Raw genomic sequence first — 15,910 nt, forward strand, 5'->3', positions numbered from 1 at the left:
AAAAGAAACCACAACCACCAATGTCACCCACTGACGTGGTTTCAGAAGCAACCAGGGCTGCTATCATGCCTCTGACCACGCTTTTAGGCACAACTGACACTCAGCAGCTGTCATCCTGTTCCAGATTCAGCAGAGGAAGGAAGCCCTGCTATGCGTCCCATTGCAAAAGGCCCACACAGGACTGGGACAGGCACAGGGTGTACAGCAGGGAATCACCCACCAACATCCACCTGAGGAGCTGAAGGCACTGCGGGCATCGCACCATGTAACAGAGGCTGAGGACAGAAGTCTATAAACTGCTCACAGCAGAGACAGAGCAAAGCAGGGACCATTACTCACCTCAGGCAGCATCAGGAAGGTGGACTATCCAGGTATGCTCAGGCAATTCACAAGGCAAAGAGGAAGTAACTCTTTCACCCACACTTAAGTTAGGAGATGCATTGCCACTGATCTCAGAGGTCAGAAGGACAGACGGCCTCACACGTGAACACACCAGAGGGCATCTGAGCATCCGCTATGGCCGCACGTAGCGCCTGGTGTCACTCCCGGGGGAAAGTGGCAGAGCCCCAGGCCAGGAACACTGCAGGGGATTCAGCTTTTGTATTATACACCTCAAATACTTGAATGGACAGATCTGACGGGGCCAGCCAGACCTACAGCACGACCAGAGCAGAGCCCCGACACGGGGCCATTCCTCTTCACAGTAGCCCCACGCACACTTCTGCCCTTTGCCCAATGTAGCCCCAGTTTCATGCTTTGCAGTGCTGCTGTCCCTCCTGCATCCCAAGAGCCAACGTGGCTCAGAGGCGTGGAGCTCAATGCGCTGCTCAGCTGCCCTGCAAACCGAGGCACCACAACAGGGAGCAATGCTCGTGTGCAACTCGGTAGCAAAGGAAAACAGATGTAAATTTCATTTTTACTTTCACTGGAAAAGAACAACCATCAATAAGGCTTCCACCCCCAAAGACAAAAGCCGGGCTCCATCTGCACCAACACAGAGCCCTTTGCTCCGGCCCGCAGGCAGGAAGCACTCCAGAAGGAAGTAATCCATCAGGCGTCTCCGGAGACCTCATTGATTCCGCCCGTAATAAAATTACTGCCTTTCAAAGGGAGAGCCCCTCCGCACGGTTCAGAGCCGAGGCTCCGCCGCCGGGAGCGGCCACGGCGGCCGCACGTGGGCAGCGCCGCGCGGGGAACGGGGCGGCACCGCGGAGCCCGAGCCGCGGACAACCGCTCCTTTTCAACGTGCCCGCTTCACCGAGCCGCCTCGCTCCCGTCAGCCTGAGCCCCCGGCCTCCCTCTCCGTCCCGCCCACGGGCCGCCCCGTTCCTCCCGCCCAGGAGCTCCTTACCCGCGGGCCGCCATTCGGCCGCGCTGACCGCAGCTCCGAGGAAGGCGCTGCGGCGGCCCCGGGCCGTGCGGACGCTGAGCGCCGCGCCGTTGCCTCGCGGCTGCTCCCCAACACCGCTCCCAGCTGCGCCGCTCGGAGCTCCGGCCAACAGCGCGGCACCCGGGGCGGCTCGAGGAAGGGCACACCGCCTCGCTGCTCGCCCCTACCACCTGCCTCTTTCGGTAACTGCACGTCCAGTGTTCCACTCGCTACTGCACAAACACGGAACGGGATGACATTTGTGCTGCTGAGCCTGAGGAAAACAAAAGATGCAGAGCAGACACAGAGGAGAGCTCCCACGGTCACTGCAGCAGATCGCTGATGGCCCCACGAGGCCAGGGAAGCGTGAAGAGGAGCTGAACTTCATAGTCAGGTGCAGTGAGTACACAGCCATAGCATGAGCACAGACCTGGAAGTCCAGAGCTCCTCTCAAGATCCTGAGGAGGAAAAAAACCACTTCCAGGCTAACCTGCGCTTGGTTTGAAACCAACGACCACAGGCTCTGGGATGTGGGAGTAGCCATGGGAGCTCTGTTCGCTTAGATCTAAAAACTCTAAAAACTGCAATGTCTGCATTACCTTGGGATGGCAATAGCGCCTCTCAACTGCCAGGCTAAACTGTATTCTCCATATTTGACATCTAGAAAGAGACAACAGGCAGGCACTTTGAACCAGCCACTCCAGCCTGCAGCTGGGGCAGAGCTGTGTGCTTGCACAGCTGCCAGCACCCACCGCTCTAAGGTGTGCTAGGAAGCAGTAATGATAACCACCCACAGCACCTGCCACCAGCTGCTTACCTGGGAGACCACACCGCATGGCAAAGTCATCCCTCAGAGATGCTGAGTGTGACTGCAAGGACCGAGGAATCTCATGAAATGAAACTCACCTTCTGCAATGAGATGCAAGGAAAGACACTGCTGAACTCTGCATGCTTCCAAACCACTACACCTCCCAGCATCAAGATGCTTTGTCTCCTGTCCTCGCCTATACAGCACCGAGGTGTAGCCCGCAGGATCCATAGACTGTGTGTATTCTGCAATGAACCCGACAGACTGGTTTTAAACCTTGAGACCAGGAAGGCTGATACCTTGAACTATATAGTCTGTAAATATGTATGCACTCACAAAGGCAATACTCTCCAGTTTAACTCTTAGTTTTGTGCTACCTTCAGAGTCAGCTCATTCAGTGCCTTCATTTCTCTTCCTTTCAGAAAGCACCTATACATCCTCCTGCCAAAAAAATACCTGACCAATTGCAGGGTGCTCTGGTACCAGGTATGGACAAACTATTCACTGGGATACCCAGCCACATCATTGCTCTCCTTGGCTCAAATAACAAACTTGTCAGTGTTTTAAAGAGGTTTTGTCTCTGCACAATAGGATGACACCCATCCTATTTGGGAGCTTTCAACACACATGTGGGGCCGAGCAGCTTCCTGAGTCCCAGGGTAAATTCACTGCATGTATACAACAGCTGTTGTATACAGTGTATACACTGCTCAAACGAAGGCTTTCTAAAAAGCAATTTTAAAAGCAACCACAAGGTTATGTCCAGTTTTCAGTTCTTTCACAAAATTTGAAGTAAAAACAAACCCAAAACCAGGAGAGTTGAAGCTTGACCTTTATGTATCTGTTGAAAAGCCATCGTACCTCACCTGCTTGTCCCACTGAGCTCTTTTCCCCACCCTATGTCCCAAGAGTTCTAGAAATGAAGGCTCTTAGTCATCACAGTTTGATTAAGACGGCTTAAAATTTGAGCTTTAATTGAAATGGAAAGAAACATTCCAAAAGGATATATGTCTTATAGATTTAACTGAATTACCAAATTTAGTTTCCATTGGAAATTATTGCAAATATGAACATTAAATCATAAGCGCCAAATAGGAGAAAATTCAAGAAAGGATATAATAATCATAACATATCAGAAGGGACTGGACCAAATGCTTTTGTAGGCAGTTATCCAAACGTGCAATGTACTGACACACGAGCTCACTGGATGTAAAGACACCTTTGAATCCACCTGAAAAAACCTGGGAGGCCCTGACTACATCATTTGCCTGGCAAGTATCTTCTCCACCAGCAATAAATCCCAACTCAATACCTATCTAAAGTGATACACATTAGAGGGCACGTGCTTAAGAGCATTAAGTCAGCTTAAATTACTTGGGCAAAAAATGTTGTAAGTTTGTGAACAAATAAATCTAAAAAGGAGCAAAAAAACCCCCCAAAACAAAAAAATTGTGAGAGAGAACACCACTGCAATATTAATGCCAAATTGTTACTTTTTTTTTTTTTTTTTTTTTTAAACAGGTCTGTACAGCAACATAGCAAAGAATGCAGTGACCACAATTCAAACCAGACAGCAACCTACGGGAATGCTAATCCTGTGTACAGTACAGCAGAAACACTCCCATCTCCAGATGCTCCAAATACGTTGGCTACCCTAATGCACTCCAAACCAGTTCTACCTACATAGGACATTTTGGTGTGAAAAAGTTTCTGTAAAGTTCCCTTTGTTTCCAGTGTTTTTCTTGTACAAAATATTACAATGTTTTTATATATATTTACAGACTTGCACAGCTAGAAAAATACAAATTACAATTAGGCTTGGCAATCAGTTCTTTAAATACATGATATTTCAGAGCAAAACTGTAGTGGTAATGTATCCTGCACTTCAAGCATTTCTTCCTTAAGCATATCAAGCATAAAAAGCATGATCGCAGCGGGACGTATGGGCAACAAATGCAGCTCACCAACCTCCTGGCATCAAGAAGATAAAAGATGAATGCAATTTATGCACGTCAGTGGCACAATATAGAAAAATCCATAACTGAACGGTAAGTTCCTTAATAACATTCATTAATTTCACAGGCAGAGCCTGTTAAAAAAATAAAAAGGACAAGCACTGTAACTTCCAGGAAAAGCAGACACCAACTTCATGGGGTACTATACATCTTCAACACAAATGTAGCCACAGCTAACATTTCAGGGGCATCTGGTAGCTTCAAGGAAGCCCCAGGATTTTAAAGGCTTTTGCCTTTTAAGTAGAGGCCAAGGAGGATTTTTTGCCTTAAAGCTATAGTGTCTCTCCTTATGGCTTTTAACACCCTGCCTTTCACTGAGATGAGGTATGTGCTTCTAATGAAATGGTAACAGTTGAGCAAAACAGTTTTCAATGGACCACAAAACTCTGCAGGCAGGTGTAAACAGATGTTCTGTAAGAGGTTGCCAAACCGAATTGTAACAGTGCAAAACAGGATTTTTTTTTTCCCCATTAGGAAAAGTTGTCGAGGCATCTAGGACACCGCTAGTAGTTGTCAACCCACTGAGCAAATCCTCTTTCCACCAGAGTTCTGTTTATTGACACCACCTGAAGAAAGGGGAAAAAAGAAAGATGAATAAACCACTAACAAGAAAGGCCAAGTTCCGAATCAGCAGCGTGCATAACCAAAACTGAAACAAGTTAAACAGCAGTATGGCAGCATACCTCATCTCCCATCATACTCCACAACTGTATCAGTGGCAGACCTGTTGCACTGTCATAATTCGTGACCTGGAAACAGAAAACGTGTGCAGCAATTGGGTCTCATCCATGATAGATGCAAAGCTGGTGTTATTCATTGCATGACACTCAGTTCCTCAACCCATGTGCAGACCAGACGAAACAGCTGCTGCCACCACACAGCTGAGGTACTGCTGGCAAGTTTACTGTATTTGCTCAAATCTTCACCCTTGCCAGAATTACCGATGCCTTTAAGCACTGTGTTAAGCCAAAGGAAGCTATAAAGCTATCACAAACACTATCAAGCTTCCCACTCATCTCATTTCAATTAGTTTACATGGATAATTACAGCCTGTATTAGAAGCACTTCAAAAGAGGTAAAGCCCCCTTCAGTAAGACCTAGCACTGTGCACAGAAGCCCATGAGCTCCACCAGAAGCCCTTCTTCTCTCTCCAACCAGCCACAGGCCACATCTTGTGTGTCAGCATGGCAAGAACACTGCAGGCTGGCAGGGCAGGCAGTGCTTAATCTGCTGCATAACAGCCCACTTTGGCTCCGTAAGCCCATTCATGCATCCATCCTCACCGTCCACATCAGCTGACAAAAGGGAATTCTTGCCCCTTTCTTTGTGCATCTCTTCGAGGCACACAGTCCTGTGCAGTGGTGATGCTATACAAGGTTGCTACACAAGCCTGTTCTCAAGAGCTGAGGCTTCTCAAAAAGAATCTTGCCCAGCAGCCAGGCTTACAGGTTCTGGACTCTTTCTGATTAATACACACACTGTACTAGGGGTAGAGAGGATAACAGCAGCAGTAAAATCATCAGCAAGTCTTTTCCAGACAGCTCTCATGTACCTGCGCCAGCAGTGCTGCCCCTCTGGTCATCTCACTAACAGCAGCGTCAGCTTCTGATGAAAAGTGATCTTCATCTTTGGAAAGAAAAGAACAGGGGAAAACAAGTGAGACATTCATGGGCTTTAAAGTCCAGAAGGCACCATTAATCTAATCTTGTCTGACCTCCCACATAAGCTAGGCCAGAGAGAATCCTCACCTACTGCTGCTGCAGGCATTTGCTGAAACCAGTCTATTAAGCTGGAGATCACAAGAACTATGCCTGCTGTGCTGCTGAAGGGAGAGGATGAAGTGCTTTTCAAAGCCACTAGCTAAGTTAACGTGAACACAAGCGGCTGATGAATTAGGAAGCTTTAAAGACAGAAATGTTCTTCTGCAGTACCTCTGTCATTAATATTTTGATCCTTAATGAACTAAGCTCAGGAGCCTCAGGCCTTTCCTGACCCTGCAGCATGCAATGCTACATATAGGAGTTCTGAAACATTTGTCCCACTGGCTCTGGTACTTGAATGGTGCCAAACACACTCTGCAAGCACTTGCAGCCCAAACCTCACAACTTGCACAGCTTTTGGGGTACTGCTGCTAACTCCACATACATCATGCAACAGAAAACTCTCATGTTCCAGCCAATTAAGTTAAAATCTACTCAGCAAAGATGAGACAGGACAGAGGTGTTTCCATTTTGGAAGAAAGTTGCTCATTTCCTATCTAAAGGGTACAAAATAAAGTTTCCTCTTTGTGTTCCCCATCTTGAGATGATCTCCAGAAACAAAGGAATTCCCTGCACTTCCAGAATAAGGAGGCAGATTTCCTCAAGGCACGTGAAAACCCCTCACCTCTGCTAGCAGCAGCATAAACCCTGCCATCCATGTACAGCCTTGGCAGAGCCAGCACTGGAGTCCCGCCAGCCACAAGTTCCAGTGATTAAAACCTGCCCTGCCCACCCCTGCACCCCTTCTGCACCCAAGGGGGCAGGATTTTAGACACCAGTATTGCAAACATTACTTACTGCTAGCAAAGCCAGAGCCTGCCACCAGGGGGTGGGGAGAAACAACTGAAAACACAGCAAGCATTTCTAGGCAGGGACAACACAGCGCTTGGAGGGCAGTCTTTTCAAAGCAGAATGTGTACATCAGTCTTTTCAGAAGGAAAATACCTGGTATTTGTCTAGCAGACTGAAAACCAAGTTTGCATTTACAGCTACATTACGTCAGAAGGCAGCAGAATCATTACAGCTGCTTCAGTTACATCCTGACAGTCCTGCCACACTGCTGTTTAGGACAGCAATTCATTCTCTCCTCTATAGAGAAAAAAAGAGTATGGATATTTATTATCTTCCTCCTGAGTAAGACAGATTGTGTCATGCTAGCAGATCCAGAACAATAAAATATAATATCTCCAACCCTTGATCTGATCACTTCAGAGGCTGCACTTGCAATAGGAGGGACAAGTTTACACAGTCACTGCTTGCACACAGCTGGTGTGCATTTAAACCTGCAGCAGGAATATGAGTGGTAGCCCAAGAGCTCCATTACCTGGAAGTGGCACCACGTTGTCCAGTAAAACTTCTGCTCCTTGGAAAGGTAGTGTTACAAAGTCAGACCTTAAGAAGAGAATAAGTTCAAAATAAGAACGTGGCTTCAAATTACTTCTGTATTCTTTAAGGTGATATTGATTAATCAACTGCTCTAATAGGAACTTGGTTTATAACTGATAATGGCCAAAAAAAAAAAAAAAAAAAAAGAAATCCAACCATTCCACCAACAACTAGAAGCCATAAACTGCCTGCTTAACAGGCCACATCAGTTTGAGCTCCAAGCAAATATCAGCTCGGTAACAGCCTATGCTTCTTACCTCCAGGCCGTTGGGCACTCTTTCTGAAACAATTAAGTATTTAACAGGCTTGTATGCAGCATTCCCAACCAATGGGGATGGAGCATACAGAATCTGAATTTTAGTCCTACCTCATTGATTAACAGTACATTAACGCACCATTAATGATGGGACAGACTCTGGAAGGCATCCTTCTGCTCAGTTTCCAAGCTGAAGCGGCAGAAGTCACATGGCTTTTTTTTGAAGGGAGGAGGAAAGAAATTGCAAGGGTTTACCACACACCCAAGAAGTCCACACCCACTGCTGGGACAAACCATCTAACCATCTCCCACTTCAGCAGAGAAATATCCTTCAGTGTTTCAAACTGGATGGATGCTTTTGACGCAGACTGAAGCCAGATATTGCCCGAGGCTGTGGAAGAGGAGCTACAGACCTGATCTGTCTGAGTGTGTCAATCTTCACTCTCTCATATCCTCCATAGTCGACGTATCTGATCTCCACTTCACCGCTGTCTTTGAAGTAGCCAACAACTTGTGCCCGCCACCATGCCCCATCCAGGCCTGGAGCAGCACAAATAATACCAACTGCAAAGAGGAAGAGCACAGAGAAGAGAGGCTCAGCATCAACAGATTGCTGGAAAACAGCACTTCACGTGTTAACGGTACTGCACAGTTATTCACAAAGAGTCAACAGCATTGCTTACGTTGCTTTTATTTTCTTTCAACACCTCTCACATCCCCAACAGATAAGGCCTGCAGGTGAGACCAGAGAAATGCATTTTACCACTAAATCTCAGCCACTATAATGCCGTTCTATGCAGACATCCACTTCTGTTCCAGCCTCTAGCAGCAAGGTCTGCTGTCTCCAACAAGGAAAGCAAGCGCTGATTACTCCTTCCCTGTGGTGCACCCCCCACTTCACATCGTGTCCAAGTCACTTACCTTCCACAGGTGTTGGCAGGGTTGGAATTCCAGGTTGAGAATAGCAGACATACATCTGCTGGTCCAGGCTACGCAGGACATGGAAAGTGGGGTGTGTATGCTGCTGTAGAAACATGTGTCCTGCATTGACTTGGTTGGCCACAACCACTTCTACAGTGACTCCATCTGGGAGCATCAACTACCACAGGAAGGAGAGAAATACTCATCAGCTTTGACTGTCACATAAACTTCAACCACATTTAGAGACACTGTTTAATTTTTTGTTCTATGAGCAACTCCTAAAGCTAACAGCCACCGGTGGGAGAACAATGACATTCTGGTAGTTGGCTTCCAAAGGCTGCTTTGGATCAGAACCAGAAAAATACCCAGCATTACTCTACACTAAAGGGAATCACATCTGGGAAGGGGCCCATCTTGTGCACAGAAAGACTATTAGCACAGAGCAGCTGTGGGACTTACTACACAAAAGATTAGAGAGAGTCAGCAGTGATGTAGGTCAAGTCATGCTGCACTACTGATGCTGTACAACTCCCAAGGATGCCTTGCCCACAGGATTTTTAACATCAAGGCAATCTCTGCAGGGGCTGCCTAAGATTTGTCACAGAGGTTGTTTCAGAAGTTAGTTTGCCCTTCCTACCAGAGGGCTGCTGTGCTGGGCAACTTCCCAGAACACAAAGCATTAGCCTGCTCAAAATACACCATAAGTGCCTTTAATTTTATTAAATTCAGTCTTCCTGAACAAAGCCTGTCTTCACATCCACAGAGACATGTGCACAGTTACTGTACAGATTCTAGATGCCCAATGCAAGCAGTTTCTAAGTACCTTGCAGCAAAAGCAGCAAGAAAAGCAAAAAAATCGCTTTATGAAACGCTAAGGTGTGAGCGTTCTCCAAATGCAATTAGGCACCATAATGCCACCAGAGCCAGCAAAGCAGGGCTTACCCAGGAAGTCATAGGGAGGGAATGAAGCGCCAATGATGGTGGAGGTGGAGCATAGATGTTGGTGAGACTCAGCTCTTTGAACTTCTTGCCAATAAGGCTCAGTGCTTTTTCTACATGATGCTGGGAACCTGGAAGACAGAAGTCCAGCATAGAGTCTGTTGTACAGATATTCTGGGGACGTACGTGTATCCTATGTGAAGCAATACACCTACAAGAAACTTCCTAGGCTATATCAACAGTTTCTAGAAAATTAATAGATTGGCCACTAAATCTGATGCTGGGGCCATCATGAGCCACTCAGGTTGTCAGGCCATCACTTCAACAGCTTTAGCCTCCAGGGTGACCTATTTCACAGTGTACTAAGATTTTTTCAGCCACATTTAAGTGTAACTCCCACATAGTCAGAGTCCATTTGTCAATGCATGTCCCCTAGCTCCTCTCTCAACACTAAGTGATCCTACAAAGATACCAGTTACAAACTACAGCAAATGAGGATGTTAAACTGCACCTCTAAAATAGAGAGTTCATGTGCTAGGATACAGGTGACTTGGTATACACCTCTACTGTAACAGCACTATCTGTGAGCAGAAAAGTTTTGTCGAGCACTGGACTTATTAAGACTGTAAAACTGTTTTAAATTCCTTGCCCATCTAACTACAACCCATAAGCTAGGTATTAGACCATGAATAGATACATCTTACCTTCAATGTGACAGATTTGGAAGTCGTGGGAATAAGGTAGTGTTGAGATATAAATTTTGGCACCAGATGTTTGCTTCAGGAAGCTCACATACCTCCCCTGTTTGCCAATCAAGCGGCCAACTAAATGCTTTACAAAAGAGATAAGAAAGCAACAGTCAGGAAGATAAACAGATCAAACAGCACTGCCTTCTTTCACCCACATTCCCACTTCCCTGTGTGCAAAGGGCCAGGCAGGATGAGTGCAAAGCAGCACTGGGCCAGTTCTGTTTGTCTGCAGTAAGGTAAGGCAGTTTGTACAGATACTGATCAGCGGGTACTGATTGTTTTGACACATCTTGAAGAAAAAAAAAAAAAAAAAAAAAAAAAAAAAAAAAAAAAAACCAAAAAACAACCATGAAAACAAAACTGAATGTGATAAAGGCTACTGCCTTCCTACAGCAAGTGAAAGAACATCCCCTACCAGACTGGACGTATTTTTATTTTTAGGGCACTGTATTCAACATACTACTGTATGTTTTGAACAAAGCATGGGTCAGTTTTAACACAAGCTAACTAGATTTGAAAGGGAGTAAATCAGGCTATCACGTGCTGGACCATACAATTCTAGAGCAGCTGTGCAGTTTGCACTCAAGGCAGCAGCATGCTTATCCTGACAGAGCTGCTGTTTCACTTCACTGACTGTCAGCATCTAGGTTTGCTGAGGAGCAAAACTGCAAGGGCAATGATGTGTACAGTAGCCATGGGTGACTGCATACACGAAGTAGGAGAAAGGGGATGAACACAGCCCACAAAACCATACCCTCTCTCTCAAATCCAAAAGAAAACTTTTTATAATAACAGATGCGAACTGCTCCACAGAACAGCTCAGATCAGCATTCTGTTTGTGAGGAGTTTAGGCAGGCTGTTAAAACATGGTTCTCCTACACAATGAAAAACAAATCCTCACCTGCTCTTAAAAACCTTGTACTCTCAAGCCATTCTGAAAACACTTTTGAAGCAGCGCACTAACAGGCTGGGGTGGAAGATGGGGAGTAGAGACTTTAACACCCAACATTACCCTGGGTATAGACCTTACGTGCCTCTTGATTACAGCTGTGTACAGGCTCTTCACTCCTGACCAGTTGCAACAGGAGCTAAATGCTTAAATCCTTGTTTATTTGTCGATCTCCTTGGGATGGCACTGAGCCACTACCAGACCGCAAGAACCAGAAGATCGCTATGTAGGGCAGGGAAGAAGCACGATGGGCTGGTGGCTGGTTACCTTTGGAACCTCGATTTCCCAGATAGTGAGGTCGGACTTGCTGGATTCTCCTCCTGGCTTAGAGTTCTGGCGGGTCTCTGTCTTCCCCAGGGCACAGCCACTGTCCACAGAATCCATGCTATTTACATCCGAACCTACAAAACACACACACCAGCATTCCAATTACTTCCATAATCCACCCAGCTTCCAGACAGAAGGCCATGAGAACACGTCATCTTGCAGAGAGATTAGGTTGAGCTTTTCTTATGTGGATTCACGTGATGTGTTCCTGCACTGAGTTCTGCAGCATTTCAGTACAGATCAAGCCCTGTCACACACAGTCTAAACAGTTTCCTTTTGTTCCTGGAAAGAAACCTGAGTACCCCTGGAAACACAACAGTAGGAAGCTAGAGTTCAGCATGAGTCCTTCAAACAGGGTGACACCTTACACAGAGACAGGACACTAAAGTCACCACTACCAGCTGAATAGGAGCTATGTTAGCATCAACGCACAGCTACTGCTGTGGAAAGATACTCTGCATTTTCCCCATGGCTTACACAGGGCTCCTCACAGGGAGGGACACACAACCTATTTGTCTGCTTCATATCACATTCCTGCCTGAACAAGAGCTGCAGTGAATCCTGAGCACACTCAAACTGCCTCCTGCCTTAGTATCTCATATGCCTAAAGAAACACAGCTCCAAAGCTGAGCTATGGTTTGTTCCCAAGCCATCCATCGATATCAAGGTTTCCCTTGGGAAGAGGAAAAACAGTCTCCTTGTTGATACACTAGATCATTGTATCACAAAGTTGATCCTTCCTGCAGAGTAACACACAGGAACATGAAGACCATCCAGTACAAGACCAAAAAGAAAAGTAACTGAACAGCTACTTTACGTTTGCTACATCTCAAATAGTAAGACAGTACAAATGCCAAGAAAGTCAAAGACAAACAGCACAGCTGCTTGCCACGGACTCTCCAGACAAGGAGGAAGATTGAAATCACACAGCCGGGGTGTGAAGGTCAGCTGTAGGACCTCTTATCCAACAGTCACATTAACAACTTTACCTATTGTATCCTTCCTCCCCAGCTTCCAGCTTTAGCACAGAGCTTTCAGCTCTTGTTATTTATCAGCAGGCTCCCAACTCATTCTTACATCTTCCATCACATCAGCACTGACAGCAAGGCAAAACCATTCTCTTCCCATAGTTATTCTCACTAGTGAGGATGTTTTGTGGGTTTAATCCTTAATTCTTGGCAAACTCGACCCTTGTCTTGCAACAAGCAGCAACCCTACTATGCAGTGATTACAAGACATCCTGTCATTAAGAGCTGTTGGCGCCACAGGATCCTAAAGGATTTTAACACCCATCCTCAAGGTCACATGGGTCAACATTTGCTCAGACAGTTTTGCATTCTGCCAGGCATACATCAGGATCTAGAAGGCAAAAACAATACAGAGACAGATGGAGGATCTCCACAAGCATAGCTGCCTGTTGAGAATTCCTGGCGTGCACCTACTCTTCCAGGCAAAAAAGGCTTCAGGGTAGTTGGTCTCCAACCAACTGATTTTATCAGGATTTATTAGAACATTTCGCTGGTTCACCCAGCAGCACCTCAAAAGCCTGCCCTACAGCCTCCCTCCAGAAGCAGCCCACAAATGGAGATAAGAACTCACTGCTTACTAGAGAGAGTTGCCTGAACTGGAGCAGAAACCATTTGCATTATCAAGTTTCAAACCAGTAAGGTGTTCAACGCCTGACCTACATCCAGTCACACCATTTCATGGGGACACTCACGCGCCTCGCTTTAGACAGCAAGCAACGTGCTGAAAGGGAATCACCCTGTTCATCCCTTTGCAACACATCACAGAACCCTGTGATTCCGTGGCATGTAGAACATCCAGCTAACACTTGGGACACCCATCTGAATAAGAAGGCTGAATATTCATCTGCTGGGGAAAATTTAAGTAGAAAAAGGAATTAACTGAATGTGTTGTGAAGCAAGGTGTTACTGCCCATGAAATGTTTATTCACCATGTTTTGTTGGAAGCTTTACAAATCCTTTACCTCCTGAATGATCTCCATCCATCTCTGCTGCCCAGTTACCCTCATGGCGTGAATCTGAACCGTCTTCCTTCAGCGTCCCGTTACTGTATGGCACTTTGCTGTCTTCAGGTAGCTTCAGGGTAGGAGGCTTTTCACTTGGTTCTGAGCTCTGCTCAGCAGAAGTGTCTTGGGCTGTAGATGTGCTCAGTAAGTCCGAATGCTGGCCTGATGCGACAGACAGCATTGTGTTCTGCAACGGGTCCTCCACACTTGTCCCACCTTCAGATGCACACGTGCTGCACCCAGAGTCCTCCATAACCAAGCATGACTTCCCCAGCGATCCTCCATGGCTTGCCACAAGAGTTCTATCAACTCTTTGGGACTCACTGTGCACACAGTTCTTTTCCTGGCGGTTTTGTGTGTCTCCCTGAACCGGGCTAGACAAATGACCAAGTGCTAAACAGCTGGAATATGTCACACACTGATCATGTTCCTCTGCTGGCAGGGACGTTGGTACCGCAGCATCGCTCTTAAGAGCTGTGTTCTCATCTGCTCCTCCAGCTTCTCCCGCAAGCAGCTGATCAGAAGAAACAGTGCTTGCTCTCTCCTGAGGTCTCTCAACTCGGCTGGCTGCAGCCTGGCAGATCCGACTGGACACATCGCTTACAGAACCAGACAGCACTTCCTCAGTTGCTGCCAAAATGACCTTGGAAATTATTTGTATTGCTACTTGCTCGATTTTCTCAACTTCTTCCTTGTCCAAACTCACTCCTCTGATCCTCTCTCTCTCCAATTCATTTCCTTTTGCATGCGTGTCCTCCCCCTGACACACAGGTACAGTACTGTCATTCGACTCAGATATCTTTTCTTCCCTAGATTGCTCCAAACAGGCCGACTCCAAACTGTCTGATAACATCCTAACTGCAGAATCCTGGTGACTCGATACAACTTCATTAGAGAGAATGGCTTGTGGGGTATCGGCTTCCTTCTCCAATCCCAAGTGAAGGGCTGTCACACAGCCAGTATCCGACAGCGCAATTTCTGGCATCTGGCTTTCCTTAGGGGGCTTAAATGAAGACTCATCTGACTGCTCTGCATTGCTGATCTCCTCCGTGATTCCCAAAGACCCTTGTGTCAGCACCAGCGATGCTGATGGGCATGTAGCTTGGTTTGCACTAGAGCCTGAATCCTCTTCAGGGCTGACTGCAGCATCGCTATGATATTTAGTGCTCTTTGAGATCAGAGGGAGAGAAACACAAGCAGGGACACTGCTTTCATCTTGAGAACCTTTAATTTCTAGTTTTTCACTGTCGTCCTCAACGGTGCTGGGCTGAGTTGTCCTTATTGCTGGGGCTGAAAGGTCCCGTGAGAAATCTAACCTCTCGCGAGTCTGACGCGTAAGAGAGGGCGTCATCGGCCCTGCCAGCAGCAGGGAGGTCGAGGTTTCATTCTCTGGGCGTTCCTCTTCTGGGGAGAGAGGCAGTCTTTGAGGAACACATGCTTCTGTTTTGGGTGGTGAATCATTCTCTGGCAGTTCTTTCTGCTTTTCTTCTGCAATAGCTATTGCTTGTCTGTTACGGTTGCTTGGATGCTTTTTTCTATGGGAATAGATCCACCAGCAGCCAAGAAGTGCCAGCACTCCAGGTATGGCGTACGGGAAGAAAGTGCGAAAGCGTAAAGCCATTTTACAAAGCCTCAGCAATTAATCCTAGAAAGGGAACAAAAATGGCGTTAAAATACAGAAAAGGCAATGAGAACTTTCACAAATACCTTGAGCTGTTTCTATTAGCACAACAGGGCTGCTTTCCAGCTGCTTTAAATTCACATCTCTGCTCTATCAGCAGACCTAGGAACACAACCCTCACCTAGCAGTAGGGATATCTGGTCAGCTTTCACCAGTGAATTTATCCTGGCCAACAGCTTCATGTTCTTTCTCCTGTCTTGCCTTTGCAGGTCAGCACTGCACACAGGGCAGCACCCCACACAGCACATTTCTCCTGCACCAGGCTGAGTTCCCAGCACAGCCATATTACAAGCATTCAGCAGCTCAGACTTGATACACCACAGGTCTCCCCAGCTCTCTGCTTTGAGGACAGCACCACGCTCCCAAAAGCATTTTGTAGGCTGACAAACACCAGTGACTTACTGCATGTGAGAAACCAAAGGAGAACTGCTTCACAAACCTCCTCACCCACATCACTGCAGGAGGGCAGCGCACGGCACTCGGCCCAAGCCGGCACTTCTGGAGGTGCAGCAGAGCGCTATGTAGCTGATCCATTCTTTTATGAACAAGGAGCACTTGCCCCCTCATGATGATGCAAGGATCTGCAATAGCCAGAAGTGCCTTTGAAAGACTTCATGCTTTCTACTGGAAGCCCAACACAGCTATAAAAGAAAAAACAAAAACCAACCCTGCCCTTCCTCTTATCTAGCTATTACCATCACAGGATGGGCATTCATTA

General features: G+C 46.7%; 1 protein-coding gene across 1 annotated transcript; it reads right to left on the reverse strand.

The window, feature by feature from the left end:
- Positions 1-4,695: 4,695 nt before the first annotated feature.
- AKAP1 (A-kinase anchoring protein 1) lies at positions 4,696-15,132 on the reverse strand (the record flags this gene model as incomplete). Its single annotated transcript, XM_079545337.1, has 10 exons — positions 4,696-4,758; positions 4,876-4,941; positions 5,745-5,818; positions 7,277-7,344; positions 8,008-8,158; positions 8,516-8,693; positions 9,458-9,585; positions 10,159-10,285; positions 11,420-11,553; positions 13,470-15,132. 10 exons carry the CDS (start codon positions 15,130-15,132, stop codon positions 4,696-4,698), a joined length of 2,652 nt encoding a protein of 883 aa, XP_079401463.1.
- Positions 15,133-15,910: the final 778 nt, after the last annotated feature.

This window comes from Tetrao urogallus, assembly GCF_951394365.1.
Source record: "Tetrao urogallus genome assembly, chromosome: 20".
NCBI lineage: Eukaryota > Metazoa > Chordata > Aves > Galliformes > Phasianidae > Tetrao > Tetrao urogallus.